This window comes from Perissodus microlepis, chromosome 13 (assembly GCF_051167445.1).
Source record: "Perissodus microlepis isolate ML-2025 ecotype Zambia chromosome 13, ASM5116744v1, whole genome shotgun sequence".
NCBI lineage: Eukaryota > Metazoa > Chordata > Actinopteri > Cichliformes > Cichlidae > Perissodus > Perissodus microlepis.
In genome coordinates, this window is record NC_140473.1 from 7,474,397 (window position 1) to 7,492,423 (window position 18,027).

Genomic DNA, 18,027 nt, shown 5'->3' on the forward strand with positions numbered 1-18,027 from the left:
GATGATATGTAAGAGGTACTGAGAAGCAATTTCTCATGCTTGTTACTCAAAGCAGTGATTTCAGATGTCTTGGAAGGAATTTAAATGCCTGTAAAGGATGAATACACAGTTCATGCTCATGATGTTATTTAAATGTATATATGTGCTTAGCACCTGTGAACCTTTCATGTCTGCTGGGCTGACACAACGCACTCAAAAATCTGATGGATGCCCCATATATGAAAATGACAGCTACAGATTATGTGTCAGTGCAGATCTCTCATCAGCTGCCAGAAACATATGCACGTGCATAATGCATGTATTTCTACAGCCAGCGCCCCCTGATGACGAGGAGAATCTTCCACTTTGGAATGTGTTAAAAATATATATTTCATCTGATAATTAAGAAATGTTGATGTAAGGAAATATACTGTGTCCCAACTTTTGGTTTTATATCCCACAGCACCATCTGTTTTACAGTAAAAACACATAAAATTACACAATATAAAACAACATTTTTTAAGGTAGATCGACTTAAAACTGCATGACTCTCACTTATCTTTAATCACATTCACAGAGAATACCTGGCCTCCCAATAAACTTACAAGATTCAGCTAACCTATATTAAAAACCAGTGTACATTTTTAAGGACTTTTTTTTCTCCAAGCTAAACATTTTTAAGATTGCCAACCGTTTACCTGATGCTCTTCTACAAAAATTGGCCAAACGCGAAGGTTGAGGTTTTTTGTTTTTTTTTCACGTGACCACAGTGCAGCTACAGCAGTTTTGATTGGTCCAAGGAGCAGCATGTTTTGGTGCTCTCTTCCGTCTTCCTAGCGGTAAATAAATAAATAAATAAATAGTCATTACACCGAGGTAAAGTAACACCAACATCTGCTGGGTCGGCCGGTCTTACGCACAAGGACTACAAATGGACGAGGACTACAAAAGCTCAGCTGCTGTCCGCCGGACTTTACACTCTAGCAGAGTCGATCAGTAACCTACGCAGTGATAAGGACTGTGTTTGAAATACCTGAAGCAGGAGCGGTCCCGCTGTGTTTTGTGTTACCTTTGTTCGGCGGAACAATTGTCATAATGGCTTTTCACCAACTTTGCACTTTTGAAACTTTTCAGCAGGTCTCGGGGCGCTACGGTTATGGAGAAAACTTCAGAGACGTGATCGAGCAGGAGTTCACGCGGATTAAAGGTAATGATTGTGCTCAGTCCTGAGCAGCAGCTGTAGTGACGGAACCGCTGGCTGTAAACCGTTGCTTCTCTGTTGTAAACAGGGATAACATACCTGGATCATGCAGCAGCTACTTTGTATCCCGAGTCTGTGCTTAGGGACTACTGCCGGGACATTACAAGCAATCTGTACGGTGAGACAAGTCACATAAAATCCCACCAAGTGTTACTGCTATGTGGTTATTTTTCATTGAGCCATGAAATTTAAAAGCATCTCCTTTTTGTTCCCCCCCCCAATAGGAAACCCCCACAGCCACAACCCCAGCAGCAGACTCACACATGACACGGTGGACCGGGTCAGATACAGGTAAAGTCTGTGCATGCTCTCAAAAGCCTTAATAATGGGCCAGCAACTCTTTCAGTTGGTACTTTGCTGGAATAAATGAGTGAAAACATTTTCTTACAGGGTATTGCAGCATTTTAACACCACCCCTGAGGAGTACTCTGTGATTTTCACTTCTGGTTGTACAGCCGCTCTTAAATTAGTGGCTGAGAGCTTTCCCTGGAGGTCGCACACAGAGAGCCAAGCAGGGAGTCACTTCTGCTACCTCACTGACAGCCATACCTCTGTAGTTGGCATGAGAGGACTGACTTCTAGCCGGGGGGTGGTTACCCAGCCCGTCTCCCCGCAGGAATTGGAAAACAGAGCAAAGGATGAAGCTCAAGTTGAAGATGTTATTTGCCAGACACCGCACCTCTTCTGCTACCCAGCACAGAGCAACTTCTCAGGGAGGAAGTATCCCCTTAGCCATGTGAAAGGCATCCAGGCGAGACGCCTTTACCCAGCGTGCGCCCACCAAGGCCGCTGGTTTGTGTTGCTCGATGCAGCCTCTTATGTCAGTTGTTCGCCTCTAAGCCTACAGGACTGCCCTGCTGATTTCATTCCTATCTCTTTCTACAAGATATTTGGCTTCCCCACAGGTCTGGGGGCGCTTCTTGTCCGTAACGACGCAGCAGACATACTAAAAAAGACTTATTTCGGAGGAGGCACAACAGCTGCTTACCTTTCTGGAGAAGATTATTATGTACAGGCGGCAAATATTTCTGACAGGTAAAACATTCTTACAGCCCATCGAACGCCAGATAGTCTCTGAGAACTCACTGTTGTGAGCATCTGTATTCGAAACGCAATGTTTTCTCTCTCCCCGATAAAGATTTGAAGATGGCACTGTGTCCTTCTTGGACATCATTGGCTTAAATCACGCATTTGAAGCTCTTTACAGAATCACAGGTACTGTTGCCAGAGCATGGCGATTCATTCAATCTGTTGTTTAATAGCGAAATCATGACGCGTATGCGGGTTGTTTATAATCTGCCTCAGGTTAAAAACAACAACCTTCGTTTATTTCTTTTTCCCTTCAGGGGGCATGCACAACATCCAGCAGCACACGTTTGGCCTGGCACGATACACTTACATGCTGCTGTCAAGTCTTTGCCATGGCAACGGGAGACCAGTGGCTCACATATACACCGAAGGCCAGTTTGACAGTCCAATCACACAGGGCGCAGTCCTGAACTTCAACCTAATGGATTCAAATGGACAGATAATTGGCTATTCGCAGGTGCATGTGGAAAACAGAATTTACTTCTATTTCATAACAGTCTAATAATTGTGTGTTTATGTAAAGGAGGTGAAATAATTTCTGTCACTCACAGGTCGACAGAATGGCCAACCTGTACAATATTCACGTGCGCACGGGTTGCTTCTGCAACACGGGGGCATGTCAGTCCTTCCTCAGGATCACCAGTCAGCGGGTGAAGAGGAACCTGCAGGTGAGAGATGAAAGAAAGAGAAAATTGTCAAAGTCTGTTAAGGGCATGCGTAGGTAGAATGAAACGTCTCTCTCTCTCTCTTTTTCTCTTCAAGGCCGGCCACGTCTGTGGAGACAACATCGACATAGTGGATGGCCAGCCGACCGGATCTGTTCGAGTGTCCTTCGGCTACATGTCAACATTTGAAGACTGTCAAAAGTTCCTGAACTTTGTGGCGGAGTGCTTCGTAGAGAAACCCGTCGGAGTAGACCAAGAGAGGCTACAGGAGTTAAAAAGAGTTGCTGCAGCGTCAGAGGACTCCAATGAATCTCCTTCAATCAAAATTACTAATGGAGAAGTATATAAAGGAGATGAAAAGAAGCCCACAGAAGCATCACTGAAGGGATTTCAACAGAGAGACTCAAACAGCCATGGGGTGGCTTATACTCTGACCAACATATACATCTATCCTATCAAATCTTGTGGAGCGTATGAGGTTTGAGAACAGCCCAGCCTTATCTCTCGTCTTTCTTTTCTAACCTTTTTCTCTCCTCCCCCTTCTTCCACTCTACCTGTTTTGATTTGACTCTGCTCTTCATGCAGGTCCACGACTGGCCGGTGGGCCCGCTGGGTTTACTGTATGACAGAGGCTGGATGGTGGTAAATGGAAACGGCGTTTGCCTGAGTCAGAAGAGGGAGCCACGTTTATGTCTCATTCGCCCGCAAGTCCACATTCGCTCCAACAAATTGCTCCTGCAGGCACCAGGTCAGACACTCAGTCCATGGCTCACTGGGAATACATTTTTAAAATATATGTCTAAATTTCAGTTAGTCCGATTTTTGTGCCGTAAACTTCAACGAGGATTTTTGTTTTGTTTTTTCTTCAATCGCCCTACAGGGATGGATACCATTTCTGTTCCCCTGGAAAACAACAATCATTTGCACACGAGGGTGTGTCACAGTAAAGTTTGTGGTGACAGGTGAGCTGGCAGCGTTTGAGACATCCGAAAAGCATGAGCTGCAGGAAATATTGTGACACATGTCATTTGTTCTTTGTTTTTCTCTCGTGTCAACGCTCTCCCTACCTGCGTCGTTTTTTATGCTACCCCTTCTTTGTGGATGGCATTATAAGGCCCTCCTCTCCCAGCTTCTTATGAAATTCCTGCTGCTTACCATTTTTAGGGGAAAACAAACAATAGAGCATTGGATGATATTAATCTCCTCTGACAGATCCCCACATGACGAGTCACAAGCTTAAAAAAAAAAGCCATTCACCCAGTGATTCTCCGATTAGATGTCGCAGCAAATAGTAAGCAGCATCAAAACTCTGTAGAGTTCCCCCGGGGGTCTCCTGAATATAATCTTCCTCCTTCCCCAAGGGTGGAGACTGTCGACTGTGGGGATGAGGCTGCATCATGGCTTTCAGACTTCCTTGGACAGCCGTGCCGCCTGATAAAACAAAGGCCTGATTTCACCCGAGAAATGAAGAAAAGGCCGAGTGAAGGTACCAGTACAAGCGTTTCACCTGTTTTGCCTCGCCTGTCTCTGTTTACTCCAGATTTATGTGGAATACAGTACATGAGCAGTGTGACCTTGCATTCAGTAATGCTGGCAACATCTTTTTCTGTGACACTGCTTAAGAGCGTCAGATTGTAATCCGAAAGACTGTGAAAATGCTGCGTATGCCAGGGATTCTCAGCCAAGGATGTGAATCCCTCATTTAGACTGGAACATGCGATTTGATTAAAAAAAATCACACCTACTGAGCAAACATTCACACCTGATTCCTTTTGCACTTTGCAATGTGTGAAAATTATTAATAAGGGAGCAGAAAACATGCCCCATTATGTTCATTTCATCCTCTATATTTTCTTTTTGGGCTCCACTAGAGTAGCTTTGGATGACTCACAGTTCAAAACAATCCTTATTTATCTTATACCTAGCTTGTGTGCGCCACTCTGACACAAGCCATTTTAGCTAATTCACTCTCCCAGCCTTAAGCCAACTTTTTTCTGATTGGCTGTTCCATTGTAAACACAAGATATGTATATTTAAAGTGCTTATCTAAAAGTAGTGCATACCTGATTAATGAGTTAAATGTAACAACTCAGTGGCTTAAAACTGTGTACTTAAATTTTGTACAATAGTTCAATGAAATTGTAGTACTGTCCCATGTCAGCGTTAATATAAAGGCAAGCAAAACACAATAAATAAATGCATAAAGTGCATCAAGTTCAGTTGTTATAGTTAATATGACTTTATAAAAGTGAACTTAATCTGAGTATGGAGATCCAGGATTTTAATGGAAAGCCTGTGCTACAAACTGGAGATGAGGGATTTGAAAGCTCTGGACATTTAGCATCCAGGGAGAATCTAAGGCTAGGATTATACCAGGAAATACTTACTTATACTTTTGCATGTATACAACGGTCAGCTTGGGTCTGCATGACTTAAATTTCCCCATCAGATGGTGAACTTGAGGCTCTGTGCAGACCTCAGAGTCACTCCCACTTTGTTATGAACAAATGGACTTGTGGCTGCTACCACTGGCCTGACTTATGCTCCTTGAAGAGGAATGCACACAAATCCAGACACCACAGTTCTTCTTATCATACCACTTTGAAAGAGTATGATGAGAGGAGCCATGTGAAGTCGGTGCCCTTGTACCTCTGTGTCTTTTGAGCTACAGCAAATTAGGACATCTCAGCCTCGCCTGTGCAGCTGCCGATTGTTCTTTGTTTTGAAATCTGCCTTTTGCGAGTCTCCAGATTATCCTGGCGTTTAATATACATTTCTGACATCTTCATTTCCCACACTCCACATCTTTACAACTTTTTTATTTGTATCCAAGCTAAGCAACAAGGCCAAGGGATGTAAGCACATAAGAAACAAAAGCTGCCGTTCCCAGAGTGGCCTTGAGGTTTACTCCAAAAGTGAGTAAAACCCTGTAGACTCCAATGTTAAAAAGCCCAAATTTATACACATAAAAGCTGCAGAACATAATTTTGATCTCTATGGTCAGATCTCACTTAATAACAACAGTACAACTATATGACAACTACACAGTGTGTGAGATATATATATATATATATATATATATATATATTACTGTATAGTGCAGACTATCCAAAAAAATTGCATGTGCATAAAACAAAGTGCATTTGTGTTTTCCACCACTGTAGTTTATGGAGCTTGCTAAATGAGCTTGTTAACCATAGTCAACTGATTAAAAAAAAAAAAATCAATAATAGCATTAATAAAGCACGGAGTTAAGAAAACAATGGCTGAATCCATCAGTTTATGGTCTAATCCAGTGTACAGTACCACTGCTGATTACGTCTTTAGGAATGTTATGATCTCAGGTTATTGTCCATTTTCTGTAGAGCACTAAGAAACTTGTTGCAACTGTTTTCACAGCCTGAGTAAATTTCCTCATATCGAGTGAAATTTCACTCAAATCTTTAATATTTGTTAGGCCATAACTGGCAATTTGACAAATAAACACTCAGAGAGCAATTCTGCAGTCTGGAAAAACTAACTCTTGCTTCAGTATAATATTTCTTGACAAGTTTTATTTACTAGACAACTTCTGTCATAATATTTAATCAATAATTATTTCCTTTTAATTTAAAAAACAAAAATGTATTTATTGTGGTATAACCATCTCATTTTTTTGTGGCTGCTCTTTCTCTGCTACAGTTTCTGCAGCTGTCACTTCCTTGTACATTCTCTGATATTTTTTTAAGAATATTTCAAGGACACAGTGATAGAAGATTTCATCCGTGTAACCCAAAAAACCATTTTGTGTGTTGAATTGTGAGTGCGCATTTTGATGTGTGCCAAGATTCACTTACATTTTCCAAATGCTGTATTTCAGTAAAACCTCAATTACCAGACTTATTTAAACGACAATGTTAATGAAAATGTTTTCCTCAGCTCACTGTGCTAATATGAAGTTGTTCCCTTCTAGCTGCCACCTCCACATCGCTCTCCCTGGTAAATGAAGCTCAGTATCTCATGATCAGCTGTGCCAGCGTGGAGCTCATTCAGAACCTAATGAGCAGCAGGTTTGAACACATGGCATGTTATTCAAAATACACATGGCTCCAGTGAAATATTCAGGATGCGTCGATGTCTGTACATTTGCATCACAGTGGGTCATTTACACAGCAAGGCAAACTAACATGCAATTTCCCCATTTGCCTTCTCAGGCAGGACGATTCTGAGGGCGATCAGCTCCTTGACACACAGAGTGTCATTAGCCGCTTCCGGGCCAATTTAGTCATCGCTGGTGTCGAACCGTTTGAGGAGGATAATTGGTCACACTTGGTTATTGGCAGTACTCAATTCATGGTGAGCTGACACTTTGAGATAAATGATGAAATCTTCAACTGCGGATTTGTCCATATGAATATGCTCCCTCTGTGATTAACCTGAAGGTTGCAGGACATTGTGGAAGATGTCACATGGTTGGAATAGACCAAGACACAGGAAGCAAAACAAAAGAGCCACTAATGTCTCTATCTGCTTACCGCAGCGGGAAGGTCAGTCAAAAGCAATTACTGCACCTTCATGTAGATGCTTTGTGTGGTTGTGTGTTTGTTTGTGTGTGTGTGGCAACTCAAACTCTCTGCTATTTTGTGATTTTTTTTTTAATTTTTTTTTTTAGGTGACCTTTGGTGTTTACCTGACCCATCAGCTAACAGAGGGCTCCACCGCAGCAGCCAATGTCCTCTCGGTCGGTTCCCTCATACAGCCCAAGCTAAACAGTTCTTAAAGCAGTCGTCTGCAACATCTTCTTAATTTATTTCAGTGACATCTCTGGTCCTTAGAGGCCATTTCTCTGCTGTGCATCCTAAATATCACCTGTCAAACACTGACAGAGTTACTGGAGACGTTGCTCATTTTCTTTGTATAACCTGAGTGGTCCTCTCAAGTGTCCTTTTCATGCCACATCATTCAGGCTTTCAGATTGTTGTGATGGAAAATGTTTGACATTTGGGGATTTTTTTTTTTTTATGTAAAGAAGATGTGAAATAAAAAAAACTGCTGTCACAACTTTGTTGTTGAGCAAATGCATTGCAAGGAGGGGTTTTTTTTCTCTCTAGAAATAGAAATGTGTACAATTACAAACCAATTCCAGAAAAGTTGGGTTGCTGTGTAAAAGGTAAATAAAAAACAGAATGCAATCCCCATCACTTTAAACCAACTTTGTCTTCAATGGCTGTTCCTTCCACAGAAAAGAAAAGAAAGTGGCTTGTGCTCACAGCCAGAGCTGAGTGCTTTAGATGACCACATTAATGGAGCTAAGAGTAGAAAAAAAATGACTGAAAAGAATGTTTAGATCCCTATGAAGCCCCAGCTTTTGGCTCATAGAGCATACACCCACCTCATTATTTGAAACTTTGGCCGTGTATAATATGAGCATCCACCATCCTAGCAATTTTTCATTTCAATAACTGTCATCAGCCTTTGAATCATGGAGTGTCTGTTTCTTCATCTCAGAGTCAACTTTCACTAAGACAGCAACTGCAGACTCCCAAATGCTCTTCAGAGAGGTGTGCTGGCTTAGTGACAATACACAGTGAACTACTTTGATGCATGCGTAATGATGTGCAGTAACAGCAGCCCATGTCTTTATGTATTTTGATTCAGTTCAGTTGTATTTATACAGTGCCAGTCAACAACAACGACTTTCACTGCAAGAGCAAGGCTTGACCAGAGAACCCTAAAACACAGCACAGAGAACTCTTACTCAGAGGTGGTTGTGCTCCAGCGTAGCTGAGGTAATCCTGCAACTTAATACAAGGTGTGGATCACTTTAGGCCTCATTACATTTAGTCTCCCTCATCATCATTATCATTCATGTGATGCAGAGCTGGAAAATAGGCATATAGAAATAATGACAAAGTCAAAGTGCGCCAATAATTGTGCACGCTGTGTGGTTTCAATGTGTTATCTGATCCAGAACATGTCAAGCTTGATGCATTAATCCCAGCTTATGTTAACCCTCCAGACAGTTCTTCGTGAAGGTTTTCCCCATGAAGGTTTTTATTGACATTTCCTCCCAAACACACCACCAATGTGACTGCTGCCAAAAATCTAAAACATATTTCTTGTAGTATAGAAACCTCCCAGACTGTCGGTGATCAGTAAATGCTCCCAAGGGTGCACTAGTGTTTTTTTGGTGTGGATTGCAAATCTGTTTTTATTTATTTCTTTTTTCTTTTTTGCATCTTATATTTTATATTTTAAAGTGGTCCTGAGCAGTAGCTCTCCAGGCTTGTCAGTTTCAGTCCAGTCCTTGTAGCTGGCCATTTTCAAAGGGTTTTTTTTGTTGTTGTTTTGTTTTGTCACTTAATGCTGATCTATGAATCATTCAAGCATTAAAATAAACTTACTCAAAGGATGGACTGGAGTTCTGTCTGCGCATAACTTAGCACACTTATCAAAAAAACAATTTTAAATTGTATCTTTTGGCACTTTATCACTAGCAGCCTGTATCATAAGACATGATATGTTCTCAGTGCTTTAGCTGAATCTACAAAAAATGCAAAAGAACTAATAATACTTAATTTTAGGAAGTATTTTGCCCAAACTCTCCTTTAAATGCTTTTTTTTAGTAGATAGTGAAAGAACTGGGCCTTTTCTATCATTTAGTTGTTTATCTATCACTTAATTACTTTATGGTTGCAGTGAATGGCCATGACGCAGGTTTTTATTATGAGGAAAAGCTTTAAAAAGATTTATGCCCCTGTTCACAAAGCCTTGCAGAGAGCCAGACTGGACTCTTGCTTCTGACCCCGGACCTGATGTTTGACACCCCTTGCCACAGACTGTATCGAGCTGTATAGATTGCTGTCTTAAGGTGTGTAACATATATTGTGCTTTGTAGTGCAAACATGTGCTACCTTAACAGCCTCTGGCACCGCCCTTTCACCGCGAATCAGGTCTTTGAACGGACTTCGGTCAAAGTTTGCTGAAGTTCTTTGCGAGCCATACAACTGTCCCAGACGTTTAGCTGTATAGATAAAGTCTCTTTTTGTTCAATATAACTGACATTAAATAATGAAGAGAAGGGACGTTAAACAGAATGAGCCATCCTCCGACAATAGCGGGGTACAGCGGACTTCCAAATCCAAGAAGAAGGAGGGGACACGGTCACCACAGTGAGTTAGCTAGCTTACCTTACGGCGTTAGCTTTTACGTTTTAACGGCTAGTGGAATTAAAAGTTCCACTAGCAGTCTGCACTAAGACAGTTTTCGCGTGTAGTTTATTATTCCGTTTGTTATACGTTTGTAAGCGCATGACAGGCATTTTACTACATGACGCTATATGGTGTTACTACTACAAGCACGCTTTTACTAGACCATAATACAGTTGATAGGTTGTTAGCTAGCTAAATGGACATTGAAGCATTGAGCAAACGCATTTAGCGAAGACAACAATATCAAAAACTCATAAAGGGCGTTGTTGTAAACATTTGAAAATATGTCTTGCATAATTCTAACGCACTACAGAACAATACAATAACTAGTGGAACAATACAAGTGAGTAATTTTCCCAAAGTACAGGAATTCCTGTAAGTGTTGTTGAAAACTAAACTGTCAGGGACTGGAAGTGTCTTGAAAATGTGAAAATATAACATCACTAACAGACGCATCTTCTACAGAGCGACTGCCCAGTAAAACAAAGGTTGCATTGCGTCATCCTGCAAAGAATGGCAGCCCGACTATAAACAGGAAAAAAGAGAGGTGATTAATTAAAAATCTGCAGTGAACTTTATTTTTTCAGAAAAGATTTGAATAATAAATTCAAGGAGTTAACTTTAGATAGTGATGGCTTTTGGAACAAGTGACCTCCTGGATGTTTCCCCCGAGCAGTACAGAGAGATCAGTCTTTGACTAAAAGGGCTCTTCTGGCTGATTAAAGTGTTAATGGAAGGGGTGGGATGTATTGTCCATTAATTGGCAATAGTCTGAATAGCATCCTTTTTTCCGCTGTTGCCTCCAGGGAGTCCAGACTGACTCCAATGACAGCCTGCCGTCTTGATTAGATCGTTCAGTTCTTCTCTCCCATATTAATGTCTCTATATTAATGCTGCATCCACAGACTGATAGGACATGTGGAGAGCTGCTTGGTGCACACCAGTGGGAATAAATGAGCATTTCCAAGTACATCTGCTCAACCTGGTCCACAGTCCCTTCAGTGTGTCTCTGAGGGAGATTTTATTTATGTATTTATTTTTTTGGGGGGGGGTTTGTTTCGCAGATCTTGCCTGAATAGAGCTGCAGGTGGCTTCTTTTTGCACCACTCAACAAACTCATTCACCACACCCCCGTCCTCCTCTCCCCTCACTTGATGCTTCTCACATTTGCTGAGTCATTCAAACTGTCTGCAGGGATGCAGCTGAATTTAGATGTCATGAAGAGGAGAAGTGGGAGCCAAACTTTTTAGTGTTGCTGTAGTGTTGATTTGGTGTTTTAACACAGATTGGACAGTTAGGGGTAGGCGGAATAAAGTCATCAGAAGTTTATAATAATTTTTGGATAAAGAGAGAAAGTCGGTGTCAGTGCAAACAGGAACGGCCTAGTCTACTGAAATTGTACGCCTCCAGACTGTTTTATACCCTTTGTAAATGCTTTCATGTTTATATGACTGATGCAAAAACAGTGAGTCATGTTCATGGAGATTTTGCACCCCTTGAGTCACTTGCCAGTGTTTTCCCACTCTGTTTGTACACAGTGTTAAGTCTCAGGTGAACATGCTGAAAACCTGTGTATGCCTATTTTCTTTTACACAAAGACAGTGGAACAAGAATCAATCGAGGAATAGTTGAAGAATCTGTCCGATAAGCAGAATTGCCAATCAATAAGATCTTATTAATATCCATCTTTAGTCTCCAGTCACATTGTTTTTATTTCTGTCTTTTTTCCGTCTCCTTATAGGTCCCAAGGGTGGCTAAAAAAGGGCTTATTGGCCCTCTTTGTTATCTTGGTTGTGGTGCCTTTCTCGGTGAAAATGCTTCCAGAATTAATTCAGCACTTTGTTTACACACACAGAAGTATGTGAAAATCCAGTTTGCCGCTTGGATGTACTGTAAATCCTTAGCTTGCTACTCAGAAAAAAAAAGCACCTCTCTTTTTTCCTGTTTATAGTCAGCCTGCCATTCTTTGTTGACCTCAGCCGACCTGATGATTTCTCCCTTAATCACACCATCAACATGTACTTAACATCAGAGGAAGGAATTTCCCTCGGCGTATGGTGAGCATAAGCTAAGTTAAAGTTTTTTCTTTTCTTTTTTTTCCTAGCTTTTAAAATCCTAAGACTAAAGGACAACACTTGTTTTTTAATGATCCAGTTGTTGGTTGTATTTCTAAGCGGTGCATTGTTTTGACCGTCAAAGGCACACTGTCCCTGAAAGTCGGTGGAAGGAGGCACAGGGGAAAGACTTGGCGTGGTACCAAAACACTTTAAGCGATGGAAGTCCAGTTTTCATATATCTTCATGGAAACACAGGCACGAGGTATTATAAATAATGCATTTGTATTACAGCTGCAGATACAAAGAGTAGAGGTTCCACACTTTGGAAAAAATACCAATTTTTTGGCTCTGTGGCTTTTTTTTTTATGAATCCAACAGGGCAGCTCCTCATCGGGTGGGAGTTGCAAAAGTGAGTCTTCACAAATACAAACATATTAATCTTTTAAAAGGTCTTTGTGGCCATTCTGATGACAAATAAGTGTTATGTGTCAACAGATATTGAGTGCTCTTGGTTACCATGTCCTGGTGCCTGACTACAGAGGTTGGTACAAATGAAGATTTATGACTCTTATCTAAACATATTTTCTATTTCAGTGCTTTTTTGCCTTAGTAAAGCAAATTGTAAAGCAAAACCTTCTCACATTGATTTAATATCATTTGCAGACATATAATCACTGTGAACTAATTTTGTTGCGCTTGATGAGTTGTTTGTTGTAAGGCAGTCAAAAGAGATCAGTTCAGCTTCAGGTCAATGTCTGATGAGGGTTTTCCTCTAAGTGACTGCCACCTTGTGGCTGCTTTGCTCTCAAGATCAGCTCTCTGACGTGACCGTGAATAGCAAATGATGTGACAAACTCTGGCAGGTTTTGGAGATTCCACCGGAGAGCCAACTGAAGCCGGTCTGACCACTGATTTCCTCTGCCTGTACAACTGGGTCAAAGAACGCACCAGAAACAGCCTTGTCGTTATCTGGGGACATTCTCTTGGCACTGGGTCAGTAAGGAAAGACTCCTGATGTGCAGCATTTTGGAAACCTTTACACACTCCCAAAAAATGTTTGGAATACTTGTCACATCCTCCTCCTTTTAAAATATTGAAGTAATAATCTGCAACAGTCAAGAGCTATTCTAAATTTCATTATCGAATTGGACAGAAAGCAATAATGCCATTCGACTGTAAAAAGTAAAATTTGCTTGTTGGGGCAAAAAAGTCCTGCATAGGCTGCAAAGTTGGATTTCTACTATAAAACCTGATAGAAGCAGCTGGATGGCGTTGTTACAGTTCTTTTTACTTCAGGCTTAGGATAAGCTGCTGGTGCAAAGGAAGGGATAAACTAGTAAATGATTTAGCTGATCTTAACCAGGACCCATCAGCTGAACAACTGTAAGTAAATGATGAGAAGCCATAGCATTTTTAGTTCTACCAACTCTTCCAGGCTGTTTTTATATGCAAAAATGATGAACGGGATCAGGAGGCTAATAACATTAATGAGCAAAGTTAACAGTTGTCAAAGAAAACATCTTAAAAATACATAATTTCCTGGTGCTTAAGCCTGGCAGGAGGGTAATTTAAATCTGGAATAATTCATCAGCAACTGTGTGGTAATGATGGCAGATAGTTCACAGCCCAGCTCGGCACCCTAAAGATCCCTGTTTGGAAGTACTTCAGATTTTTGTCACTAGGCAGCAAATTATGGAACCTTACCTGTACTGACTGACTGAATAGAAACGGAGGAAGCCTTATGAATAGGCAAGTGATAAACGCTTTATGCAGCGCAGATCCCTCATGAATTGAATATTTCCCGTTTCATATTGAGAAATAGCTTTTCTGTCTTTTTCCAGGTGGAGATAATTCGGTGCTTGATGTCTATTTTTTATGTTAACCTAATTTTTTTGTTCATTTTCTAATATCTAGGTTATTTTTTTTAACAGACGTGTTCATTTTGAAATGAATGTAGTTGCACATTTAGCTGTTTTTCATTGTATTGGTTCAGCCTTATAATGCTCAAAACAAGATATCTCGAACCAGTTTGGATTTCTTTAAAAAAACATAATTAAATTGGATTTGGTTGAAATTAGTCGACAGCTGTAATGAATCTGGCAACATTGATGAGATGAGAAGGTGACGTAGTGGATAAACTGAAAATGCTTTTCTGTATTTCCGTGCAGAGTGGCGACTAACACTGCAGACAAACTTCTGGAGCTGGGTAGGTTTTGCTACTAATGAATCAAGCAAATAGAAGTAATGCCTGATTTAAACTTCTGCGAGGAATCTTTGCAGGGCCTACGACTTAACCTTTGTCCCCACATTTATTTTTGTGCCCTGCATTCTGTTCAGTAATTAATGATTACCACGTGGTAACCATTAATTACTGAGTCCTCATGTTGATGCTAAGACTATTTTTCCTTATACTGAGGTAGGGCTGCCACGATTAGTCGACTAGTCACGATTACGTCGACTATCAAAATCGTCAACGACTGATTTAATAGTCGACGAGTCGTTTGAAGCTTTGTAAAATCCCAAAACACGCAGGAATAAGTAGTAGGATTTAAGAGTGTAATAACGGACTGAAACAGAAGATGGCAGCACTGCATGTACAAGGATGCCAGCTGCCGTTAAACTCCGAAGAAGTAGTATCTCTGTCCCAGAATTCATAGCGCAGCCCAGCTCAGTTTCCAACAATGGCGGCAGCTAGTTAGTTTTAATATTACTCTTATTATTCTTTCTGGGTCACAAAATAAACGTTTAGGCGAGAATGTAACTGTGTAAACCTCAAATATCTGCTCAGTTTATCAAGACAACACATATTTTCAAAAGCGCTCCGATGTTTTCGGAGATGTCTGTTACCCACTAGCTCGATAGCTAGCCGGGGGCAAGGCTCACTAGAGCCCGTGAGAACACCGGACTCTCACGGGCTCTATACTTAAAGGTATATAAGTCACTTAGATAACTTAAAAATGTTATTGTTTGGCTTTTTTTTTTTTAGCATTTTATTTGTTCCTGAGTAAATCGGTTTGGCTGAGATTAAAGTTATAGTTTTTACACAGCTAAATAAACGTCAAGCAGACAACTGATTATCAGAAGTGTGAGATGCTCGAGAATATACTCCGGTGTCCTGTTATATTTTAGATAGCAAGGAGTTTATTAAACTTCACCGAAACAATCTGCAAATTTCATTAAAATTTAATAAACTATCATCTTGTCTTTATTTTTAGTTAGCACGTACCTTAAACACTTAAAGCTGTAAGCTAATGATAGTTATATAAGAGCAGATGCGTGCTGGTGCAATAAGCTGTATGTTTTACATCCAATGGATGATGATCTGATTAGTCGACTAATCGCAAAAATAATCGGTGACTAATCGACTATCAAAATAATCGTTTGTGGCAGCCCTACACTGAGGTGATGATTGTTATTATCTCACTGATAAATTCAAAGACTGCAGTGAAAAGCAGCACAGGAGGAATCCAATATATAACCCAATATCTGCGGCTACATCGACCGGACGTGTTGGCTGCGTTTCTTATAAGGTGCACGTCAGGTTGCGTCGTAGGCTATGATGTAAAGTTCCCGCTGAAGCATAAATTGGGCATAAGAGCGCATGAGCTCAACATGGTGATTGTTTCCGTTCTTCTCAGGAGTGGTGTTTGATGGGGTGATCCTTGAAGGCGCATTCAATACTGTTCGGCAAAATATTCCTCCATTTAACCCTTTTGCTTGGGTATGCTCGTCTAACCTACCACTTTTAGTATTTGCTGTATTTATTTCATGTGACTGTGTTACTGCATCACAACAGATTTTACAATGACTTTTTTCTTTGTGTTTAAAGCGTTACTGGAAATTTCCAGGCCTTGGTTACTTATACCGAGCACCATGGGAGGATTATAAGTTTGTCTTTCCTACTGAAGAAAAGTAAGTTGGTTATGTACATACAGTAGTGAAATATTAAGAGATATGTAATACGCTAAAAATGTTATTACTAGAAAAATGCTGTGATTTGATAGAGCTCTGTTATTCTGCAGTTTGAAGAAAATGAGAAGCCCCATACTTTTCCTTCATTCTGAGGATGATCACTTGGTTCCCATTGAGGTTGCTCAGCAGGTATCAGTGGCACAGACAGCTGCTTGTCATTTAAAGTCAACTGAGTCAGTGTTTTTATTAGAGCTGTAAGTAATTAATGACTCTTCTAGGAACATTTTTGTTTTAGGTAAACTGAAATTCCTTCTCTTTACTCCCCCAGACATACGAGGTGGCAGCGCGTGCCCAGAATACAGAGAGAGTCAAGCTGGTGACATTTGAAGGGTCTCTGGGATATCTGCACAACGGCTTATACAGAGACCCCCGTCTGCCTGAAGTCGTAAAGTGAGAAAACATCACACTAATCGTGCTCGTGCTGATTACACCAAATCTGTTTCATTTCCACAACATGTGTACTGTGTTCCCTCGTGTCTCTTCTACAGGAGGTTTGTGCAGTCTTTGTAATGCTGGAAAGACGTCTGAAGCAGAAAGGCCTCGTCATACTTCACATGGAGACCACTGATTTAATGAGTTGCTTTACTTATTTTGCAAAAAAAAAGTGATTTACTGAAACATCTTAATGAATTCTGAACACTGTAAATTGAATGAGTTTAAAGTTTTTAATGAACTGAAAGAATTTTTGAAGCTTTTATAAGATTGTGTTTCTAAATGAGTTGCAGCTTTAGGATTGTTAACTGGTGATTTTTGTGATTGTAAATAGGAAATGGAAATGTGAGACATTACCACACAAGTGATAACTTGTGTTATCTTCTGTTATCACAAGTGTTGTTAAAGAAAAAAAAAGGAAATAAAGACAGAAATCCTGAGTTACATCGTCTAAACCACAGAATATGTAGAGCATACAGATAAGTTTTTGAGAATTTCATTTTTATGTCTGTCTTGTTAAAAACAGCTACAAGATGGGACCTCTGAGGACTCTTATAGCTATAGTTCAACATGTATGATATCCACAAAGGTGTTAAAAAAAAATCTGCTAATATTAAATGATTTCTTCCACTGTAAGGAAATACAAGGAAGGAAACACAAGGAAATGGTATATTTATCATTGCATTAATTAAAGTTATGTTGACTGACTGTGAACCAAGCCCTCATTGTAAATTATGGTAATGTCATCTGCTGTGCAGTTTCACCCAAGTAGGGGGCAGTAAATGAGAAACAGGGTAACTTTCAGTTAAAGTCGATATTTGTAATGTAAAACTAATTTTCATTTTGAAGCGTCAGAATCTGACTCAGACAATTGTACATATTAAATGAGACCATAGAGCATTTAAGTAGTCAAGGAAGACGAGTGTCTGTTTGAAAATCAGTCTACCAAGTCAGCCTACCTTGAGCTGAACTGTGTCCTTAAAGATAAATGTAGTCAAAGTGCATTGGAACTTTTAAGTTACAGTCTTAAACTCAGGTTTAACTTATCAGCTTTATCCAAAGAATAACCTAGAACTGCAATCCAAACAAGTAGGACATTTAGAGGTTGCTGCGCTTGCTTCAAATTGTGCATTATCGTGGCTCAGACTGACAAATTGTTCGGACAACTTTGGGCCCATTAAGAGGCCTCATCAGACAGTGAATAGACCCGCTTGTTGTACTGGAGGATCATGTTTCATGCACCAGCTCTCTGTCAAAGTTGAAGCTCCAGTCTTTGCAGTCGGATGACGTGGCCGAAGGTTGCGGTAGATGCGCCGACAGAGTTTCTATAATCACCGTGTATCCATCGTTTTCTGCGCTGACTGGACCTCGTCAGCCACGTG

General features: G+C 40.5%; 2 protein-coding genes across 6 annotated transcripts; both read left to right on the forward strand.

Annotated features, from left to right (window-relative positions):
• The first annotated feature begins 747 nt into the window (after positions 1–747).
• Positions 748–9,303, forward strand: mocos (molybdenum cofactor sulfurase). The gene is made up of 15 exons (XM_084947966.1): positions 748–1,186; positions 1,269–1,358; positions 1,465–1,531; positions 1,631–2,275; positions 2,379–2,455; positions 2,587–2,786; positions 2,881–2,997; positions 3,092–3,472; positions 3,580–3,742; positions 3,875–3,956; positions 4,356–4,480; positions 6,947–7,043; positions 7,188–7,329; positions 7,416–7,520; positions 7,646–9,303. The coding sequence occupies exons 1-15, from the start codon at positions 1,075–1,077 to the stop codon at positions 7,751–7,753; spliced, it is 2,511 nt and encodes an 836-aa protein (XP_084804092.1). The 5' UTR covers positions 748–1,074; the 3' UTR covers positions 7,754–9,303.
• A 597-nt stretch (positions 9,304–9,900) lies between these two features.
• Positions 9,901–17,359, forward strand: LOC146374601 (lysophosphatidylserine lipase ABHD12). 5 transcript variants are annotated; one of them, XM_084947658.1, is made up of 14 exons: positions 9,901–10,145; positions 10,650–10,731; positions 11,926–12,041; positions 12,136–12,241; positions 12,384–12,503; positions 12,620–12,650; positions 12,737–12,782; positions 13,105–13,234; positions 14,410–14,447; positions 15,880–15,962; positions 16,071–16,153; positions 16,264–16,342; positions 16,482–16,603; positions 16,702–17,359. In XM_084947658.1, exons 1-14 carry the CDS (start codon positions 10,070–10,072, stop codon positions 16,721–16,723), a joined length of 1,134 nt encoding a protein of 377 aa, XP_084803784.1. In that variant the 5' UTR covers positions 9,901–10,069; the 3' UTR covers positions 16,724–17,359. The 5 variants fall into 5 exon arrangements, with proteins under 5 accessions (XP_084803784.1, XP_084803780.1, XP_084803783.1 ...); XM_084947654.1 differs by lacking the exon at positions 10,650–10,731; XM_084947655.1 differs by lacking the exons at positions 10,650–10,731; positions 11,926–12,041 and having other exon boundaries at positions 9,902–10,145.
• Positions 17,360–18,027: the final 668 nt, after the last annotated feature.